Genomic DNA, 8,376 nt, shown 5'->3' with positions numbered 1-8,376 from the left:
GTGTGTGTGTGTGTGTGATCTCAGCTGCCAGTCATGCTCCTGGGGTCCACCCTCCATCCCCGCTGCTCCCTCCTCCGCCGCTCTTTCCCTCCTTCCTGTTGCCATCTATGTTTGGAGACGTTCCCTGAGCCTTTTCTTCCTCTCCTCGCCGTCTCTCTCTCCACTATGTCACACCATCCCCCAGTCCCTCCCATCATCCCTTTAATTGTGTCTTCACAACTATTTCCCCTCTATAGTCGCGCTCGGACTCACAAATCAAATCCCCCCTCACAAATATCTCGCACCCTGCAGCTGGGCAAAGTGGCTTTGAAGTGGGACGCAGGTGAGTGTTTTTGCCTGGCTCGCAATTTGGAGTGTGTGTGTGACTGCGTGGTAGCGTGTTAAGGAAATGAGGGGGGCGTGAGGAGAGTTGTGGACACACACTTTTTCCTGGGGAAGGTAGACGCAGCAGCTGGAGCGTAGCCTCGCAGGTGAGTTCAAGTTCACTTCTGTTCAGTTAAAACGTTTTGAAAGGAGAGAAAAATGAATTTATTCACGAAAAGTGTCATGTAAGCTGACAAATGAATCCATCTAGGAGGATGAGATAACACTGCCACGAACACTGGAGATACTAAATACAGGGACACACATTTAAGTGAGCATGACCTTTTGGAAACCTCAGCGTCTTCTAGAGGTATTAGATTGTCTCGCAGTTCTGAATAGATCACGTGATAAATGAGGAACTGTCCGTTTTTCATCTTTTTTTCTCATAGTTACCTCTGCAGTCCTTTTTGTTCCACTTGATGTATGAAAATGAAACTTTCTACCAATTACATGAATACAAATATTAACTGGTCTCTTTTTTAAACTTGTTTGATACTATAGACACTTTTCAAATTTAATGTTACCTTTATACTACATTACAAGCCCCTTTGTCACTGGCCAAAACCCCTGAACATCTGGCCAGCATACATGAGGTCATGCTGTGGAAAAAGCGTAATAGTAATAACAACCAGCATGACTGACTAATTAATCAATTAATCTCATACTTGATGCCGGTCCAAAGATGAAGCTGATTAAGATAATTATACTGCATTTCCAAATCTTGCTTTACTTCTTGTTTTGTGTGTTTTTTGTTGAGCTGAAGCTAATACATCATGTTTGGAGCAAGCTGTATGATGTGATGACTCTGTTCGCTCAGATGTTGCACGAGGGGTCAGCACATTGACGTTGTCCAGAAGTGAAACTCGTGATGGCTTTACTGACAAGGGTCGGATGGACTGTTTTCTCTCTGCTTGTGCTCTGGAGGAGACTGGCAGGTAAGACCCCCAGGAGCCTCAGACAAATTACGACTGTGATGGTGGAGAATCAGGTTTGATAGTTTCCTCTGCAAAATGAACACAAGTTGAACATCTGTAACTGAAATGTCAGAGGGAAAGGGAAATCTTTCAAATAGTTTCTTCTGGGAAAAGTTCCAGTTGCCTCTGGCAGCATTGCCAGCCTCACTCACGCTGCTTGTTCTTCGACACACAGGAACACTGGTGTCCCGCTCGCCTCTACACCTCCCCTTGCTGAAATTTTAGGTTTCATTTCATTCAGACTTCACTGTCCCTCATCTGTTGCTGCTCCACAGCTCAGAGTGAACAGCTGCGATGCTCTATGGAACCAACGGGGGCGCTGCACCCTGTCCAAGCTCTGCTGGAGAGGTTTGAGGCTGGTCTGGGCTGCGCTGCACGAGAGAGTGGCAACAAGGAGACTCATGTCATTGCGGTGGGGAGAGTAACAAACAGCCCTGACAACAAGGTAATAATCCCCGGGTCCAGAGGGACTAAGACAGAAAGGAAGACCACCACGGGTACCGGAACTTTCTGTCCCCCTATTTTCAGATCTAATAAACAGCCATGTGCAGTTGAGGTAAAGAGATGGTGATTAAATCTTTTAATTTATTTTCACTTTTCCCATTCATCGTCCCGTAGACCGACTCCCCCCCAACTCACAAACTCACCTCCATGTTCAGGCACCTTGGTGTCCACCAGCCAACATATCAAGATGACTGGCTGTTGTTAGCTTGCTCAGAATGTGGTGATGCACATGGACACAATTCTGTCTCAAATGAGTAAAAGGATGGAAGAAGACTAACCTCTCTGGGTCACTCACTTCATCGTAGGAAAATGGACCAGGTGCTGTCAGTGTCTCTGGATGCTGAACCTGACGTCGTTGTCAATGGTGTTTAGTAGTGTTTCTCAGACTTATACACACTGCGTTTGTAGAGCTTTCCTGACGGAAGGTGTGTGTCGACATGACCCAGGACCTTCAGAGTCAGCATGCACTAGTCCTTAGCGTTCGTATGGATTGTTTTGCAGAGGAACGCTGCAAACTGTAGACTGCAACTCACATCGCGTTTCAAACAGATTGTGTAGCAATTTCTTTTTGGGCCAATGGGAAGTTAGCTTCACCGTACAGTGGGTTCCCTCGACCGTACGCCAATGTGACTTTTACACTCATTTTCATTACTGCCAAAAAATAATTTCGGTCTGAAAAAGGGGACTTTTAAAGAATGAATGCAATGACTAGATATACAAAGCTAATACTGCACTATGCAGAAAACTGCCTCACAAACTCATCCTTAACTGTGGTGTTTACTGAGAGTTTATTATGCTGATATCTTAGGTTAGTGTGAACCACAGACCTTATTTCAGCCATTAAACCAAAATCCCATCAACTTTGAGATGAGAGAACTGGAACTTCCAACATTACCAACGTATTTCAGGGTTTTAGGATTTATACCTGTGCCACTTTGTCGTGACCCAACTAAAATATTTTACAAAAATCACACACTGACACCTCTGCCATCTGATTATCCATCCATCCATTTTCGAGCTGGGACTCGAACCCGGAGCCTTCTTACTGTGAGGCGACGATGGTAACCGCGTCACCACCGTGCCGACCTCATCTGATTATCATGTAAGCATTTGGAAATTGGAATAAAAATAGGATATAGACATATGGAAATGGAAAATTAGAGAAGTTTCTTAGGGAGGGAAAAAATGGGAAGGGGGCTAAGAAAACTACATGAACAAGATTACAACGCTGTTGTAGAACGCTGTTCTACATAGTTACTAAAGTACATATATAAAGCCTGACTTTTTTTACAGTCAATTTATTCCGTTCACAGAATTATTTGTTTTTTACTCTAAAAAACTTTTACAGAGGATTCAATACAAGTCAACTGCCCATCTGACTGTTTTACATGATGAACGTATTGTTTACGAGGTTATAGAGGCGGGGCTGCCATCATCGCTGTACCACATGACTTTTTCTTCTGTCAACAGGTGACAGTGCTGCTGAAGCCATTGTCTGTGTCCCTGTCACCTCTCAGAGCCATTCATCTGCTGCTCAGCTCCAAGCTGCCCGTCAGCTGGCGGCTTGAGGCTGAGAGGTTACCCCCTGACCTCCCGGTGCTGGTGCAGGTTCGTCAGACTCTGCGCTTCAGTGCTAATTAATCTTCCCCAGCAGATTTGTTTTACTGTGCACAGAGATGTTTAGATGCAAACACATGCGCTGTATGAGTGTTTCTGCAACATAAAACCTGGAGTGTCCTCACTTGAATTATTTTAATGGGATTCCCTTAAATTATCTTTTGTTTCCCTTACCCTTAAGGTTTCCCCGAACTCCACTGCAGTGTCCCAGACCCTTCACTTGCATGTCCAACCAGTGCATTCGCTTCCTTTCCATCCTCGTGTGTTGTACCGCTGGGCTCTGAAACACCATGGCAACCTGTCCTCTCTTATGCACATAACGCATGGCAATCGAGCCTACATCCGACTGGGAAAGGGTGAGCCGATTGCAAGTAAACAGTGTCCACAAAGGCATATCACTTTTTTCACAATGCCAAAGAGAGGATGAACATTGGTTGCACACACACACGTTTCTGTTGTCAGGTTAATCCCAATTTAAGAGTAAGCATTAGAGTACCTTGTCACTGTTGGATGTGTGCCTTTAGTTGGTCTTCAGTCATTTGTTTGGACAAATTGTAGGGAAAGATCATGTCAAATTTTCATTTCTGTATTGCAGATCTTACCCTGCCTGCAGTTTGTGAGCTGCAGTCCATCTTTCTCTCTCACAACTACCTGACATCTGACCTGCAGCCACAGGAAGTGCATGGTTGCACCTACGCAGCCAGTGGAAACAGACCGGAGGTTCATGTGATCAAGCTCTATTCAGTGGGCTCAGGGCTCTGTGGGTGAGAACATAGATGTCGTTGGGACTAAATGTCTCACCGGACATGATTGAAGGAATGAAATATGCTCCATGTCCGTCAGCTCTCTGCAGGTGGAAGTGATCGTCTCTCTGGTGCCTCCGGTGGACAATTCGATCACAGAGGTTGTTTTCATTCTGAGCAGCTCAGTGCCAGTCAACTGGGCCATTATTGCTCGTGGCGTCCGGGGTCATATCATTGTTCATGTAAGCACCACACCTCTACATGCCTTGAAAGACAGCAGTCATGTGGAGTGGGATGTCTATGTTTTGGAGATTTACACAGCAAAGGATGATGCAGCTGGTATCCTCTTTTAACACTTCAAAAGACCAATGCACTGATCCCACCATCAAGCCTGTACAAAGAATGTGGCCATACTGGCAATGATATGTTACTGTTTGGGTTTTTTTTTTTAAGTCATTTTGACTCATTCCCACAAGCAACATGGCAAATGTTTTCCTTCAAGTTAGTCGGGGGAAGCTTATGAGTTTGGGGGAAAATGGCTCCCGCATGTACTCATGTCCACTCATGGTGACCTTGTGAGGAGAGGAAAAGTGGAATTAAACAACAAGACGGACTGGAGCAGGATAATATTGTCCTAAATGACATCTTTAAAAATTTAAACATATTGTATACACTACAGGTTAAAGCCTCATTCATCCAGTTTTTGCTGGCAGTTCAAGCTTATTCAGTAACTTTAAATGTTACAAAGATGAACAGTAAGAATAATACAAAGAGACGCTTTCCACAATCTAAAAATTGCTGTTTTAAGTGATGTACAAGTATGTTGAGACATAAAACTCCACCCACTTTTATTAATCACTTTTAAGAGTTGTTAAAAACTGTTTTTAAAAGGCATTAATGGTCCATTTCTTTAAAATGTTTGTTTCTGCAAAAAGACTTGCAACATTGTTCCTGCCCTGCAGAGACAGTTTCTCACACCTCGTTAGCTTCAACTTTCTTGTCCAAATTGAATTTAACAGCATTTTTGTTTTACTTTGTTTATTTTATACAAAAGTCCCCCAAGGCAAACCTGTAATGATGTGTTTTCGTGCTTTGAATTTTTATCTGGATTTGTGTTTCTTTCTTGCTTGTACTTGGGTATGTTCTTGTTTACATGTGTCTGCCCCCCCTCTTCGTCGTTAGTCCTCCAGCAGTGTCTCTCCACCCTTCCCTCCTGAGCCTGACCTGACACTGTCCAGCACACTGGTCTCAGACCTGTCCACCATACCGGACCTTCTTGTCTGGGCTGGTGAGAGTGGTTACACCGAGGTGACCTCATACACTGAGGCTGACCTAGCCAATCGCTTTGTGATCCAGCTGGCTGGGGGCGGGACAGGTCAGGACCCCTGTGTGTCTCTTGTTTCCATCACTGTGTGAGTGAATTTTGTCATCCACCCTGGTTGTTTATCCCTCTGTGTTGACTATTGCTCTGAGGAATGAGAAGTTAATTCATAATATTTCCTCTAATCCATGTTTATTGAAGATAGGAATATTCATGTCTCTTCAGGTGTAGCCACAGCGATGGCTCCTCGAGGTGTGAAGCCAAACTGGGCTGAGGAGCACAGGCTGAGAGAGTGGCTGAACGGTGGAGGTAAAGGAGGAGGAGGCCCAGAGAGTTTCACAGTGCAGTGTGAGGACGGACGCCTCACCGTGACAGTGGACCAACACATCCTGCAGGTCTTCATACCTCAGTATCTGATGCAATCGTATATAAGTGAGCCATTCATGGCAATAGAAGAGTGACCACGCATACCCGAGGCTTTCTCTGCAAAACACATACAGTGTGAAAAATGGTCGTGAACCTGCAACAAAACTGTACTACAGTCTCATGCGAGCTAAACTATATTCCTGGAGTGTCTTGTGAAACATACATGAATCCTATTTAAAGCCATGATAGTTATTTCAAGCACTACTAATTATTCTATCCATTATTTATCTTTATATGCGTTCTTTCAGTTCAATGGTCACTCCTTTTAGAAATGGCTCTCTCTCTTCAGAGCATGTCTGTGCCCATGGCAGCCGTAACTCTGAGGGACCCGACATGCCAGGCTCAGTCCAATGGGAGCCATTTCCTGTTGGTGTTCCCAGTCATTTCCTGTGGGACGGAAGGTTTGCTCCTGGGACGGACCAAAGGGGTGCAGTACAAAAACAGAGTGAGATGCCAAAATTTGGACAGAAACAAACTTGAGTTAGGATCGCTCTCGACTCAAACAATTGCAAAGTGCAGCACATATACGTTATTTACTGAAGGTAATAAGGACAATCAATGGTTTCAAAAAACACCTTGTGAGCATATGAAAATAAATTATAATTAATAACATATTCAAAGGGCATTTTAACCTCACACAAAATTATCATTTTCTAAATTATTTTTAAGTCAAATTAATTAGTACCTTCATTTTCATTTATATTCACAGATATTGTGCATTATTGGGGATGATGGTGAGAAAATGTTGATTGGCTGAGTGTTAGTCTATCAGTGTTACATATGCTTACAGTGTAATTCATTCACTAAATTTCGGAATGTTAAATGTACTTTTTATCTTTTTTAAAAATTTGATTCAGTTCTTAGAGATTTTACTAGCTTGTCTGGAAGGCGCCATAACTGTTAGCGCAGTCCACACAAAACAACTTGTTTTGAAGCAGAAAAGAACCAAGTGAATGAAGCATTGACATAAGGAAGGAGGAAAACATCCAATTAAATCTGTCAGGTACTGGTATAAACGATTCATGCTTAATGGACTATTTCAGTTTTGGTAGGTGGAAGCTGCCCCGGTAAAAGTTGTGACCTGGGTCACCGTGACCATAATGGTTCACTAAACTGAAAAGTGACAAATGAGGGCTGGAAAAAAAAAACTGGTTGAGAGGCTGAAAATTGGGAAGATGGATGATGGTGAACGACTTCAAGAAAAAGATAAAACACACAGGCAGGATATCCATATGTTAGATCCAGTGACTGAAGAATGACACATGAAAGTGTGTATGTGACTGGAACAATCTTTGATGCCAGATATCTGCCTGTTTGAAATATTTAAAAGAGAACAGTTTAAATTTTATTGCTGGAATGAATGATGGTGTGTTCCTGCTGTCCGGCCAGGTGTTATTATGGAGAGACGAGCCTCGCACCGTGCTGAAACTCCATGGAACTGAGAAAAAAACAAAGAGTCCCCTTGGCATACATGTGAGTCATCTGTGCTCTCATGTGTCCGTGCATATTCAAGTGTAATTAACTGTTTAATTGAATGTCTTCTGTCTCCTCACAGTTCAGCTGCTTGGCTGCAGTCCCCAGCACCTCTCACACTTCTTCTGATGATGATGATGATGATGATGATGATGATGATGATACAAACCCTCCTCAGGGAGAGCCAGTCCTCTGGCCTCCCAAGGGTCCAGTGCTAGATCCAGGACTGGGCCACCTCCCGACACCCAGACGCAGACCCGGGCCTGCTCTTGTTTTGAAGCTGTTCGTCACTGACAACTACGAGCAGAAGCGGATCGGCCCCTGCGTCATCACTGCGGACCAACGAGTCTATGTTGAGGTTTTTATGTCCCACATACCTTTTTACATTCCTGTGGTCCAGCTCATATCAGAAGATAATTTCTTTCATCCTCTCCTCTTCTGCAGATTTCTGCCAAAGGGTCCTTCATAGAAGTGGCAGAGGTGAAGTCATGTGTGGTCTCCCCTCTATCTGACCCCAAAAATTCTCCTTTCTGGCATGTCATAAATGACGGCTGTCCCATAGATCCCTCACTGATTCTTGCACAAACAAAAACTGCAGAGGAGGCTGAAGTTGAAGAGGATGAGGATGAGGAAGAGGGGATGGAGAACGAGGAGCTTAAGGACAAAGGTGAAAGTGGGAGACAAGGGAGGGAAGCACCAGCAAAGATGGAGAAGAATACCACAAATTTGGACACTATACAGCCCTTGAGATTCAGTTTCATCCTGCGGCCAGTTTATAACGTCTCTATGCAGTTCCTCCACTGCAGCCTTCGCTTGTGTATGTCAGACTCGACAAGAGGGAAGCCCATGAAGGAAGCATCAAAGAGTGACTGTCAGGGTGGGCTACGTATCCCTCCACTGGTATCAAAGCCCCCCAGACATCAGGTACAGACTCATCTCTCTGAGGTCACATTTG

The 8,376-nt window shown here is 44.1% G+C and overlaps 1 protein-coding gene across 6 annotated transcripts in view; it reads left to right on the top strand.

Moving 5' to 3' along the window:
* Positions 1-134: 134 nt before the first annotated feature.
* The window catches only part of engl (endoglin, like), a 20,885-nt gene continuing 12,643 nt past the window's right edge, over positions 135-8,376 (top strand). For 4 of the 6 annotated variants that reach the window (XR_015110241.1, XR_015110243.1, XR_015110242.1 and 1 more), the window contains exons 1-13: positions 137-322; positions 1,181-1,298; positions 1,613-1,782; positions 3,312-3,449; positions 3,640-3,814; positions 4,054-4,222; positions 4,302-4,443; positions 5,384-5,576; positions 5,748-5,917; positions 6,238-6,393; positions 7,338-7,421; positions 7,504-7,779; positions 7,866-8,345. Coding sequence is in view for 3 of the 6 variants with exons in the window: in XM_086186289.1 (XP_086042415.1) it covers positions 1,232-1,298; positions 1,613-1,782; positions 3,312-3,449; positions 3,640-3,814; positions 4,054-4,222; positions 4,302-4,443; positions 5,384-5,576; positions 5,748-5,917; positions 6,238-6,393; positions 7,338-7,421; positions 7,504-7,779; positions 7,866-8,345 (2,220 nt within the window). In the remaining 3 variants the exon portion in view is untranslated. Of the gene's footprint in view, positions 323-350; positions 471-1,180; positions 1,299-1,612; positions 1,783-3,311; positions 3,450-3,639; positions 3,815-4,053; positions 4,223-4,301; positions 4,444-5,383; positions 5,577-5,747; positions 5,918-6,237; positions 6,394-7,337; positions 7,422-7,503; positions 7,780-7,865; positions 8,346-8,376 lie in introns of those variants that run through there. The other 2 variants (XM_086186292.1, XM_086186291.1) reach the window with 2 other exon arrangements.

This window comes from Aulostomus chinensis, chromosome 18, assembly GCF_037954235.1.
Source record: "Aulostomus chinensis isolate RoL2024-O1b breed Wild chromosome 18, RoL_Achi_v1.0, whole genome shotgun sequence".
Classification (NCBI taxonomy): Eukaryota; Metazoa; Chordata; class Actinopteri; order Syngnathiformes; family Aulostomidae; genus Aulostomus; species Aulostomus chinensis.
This window is presented reverse-complemented; position numbering and strand designations above follow the sequence as displayed.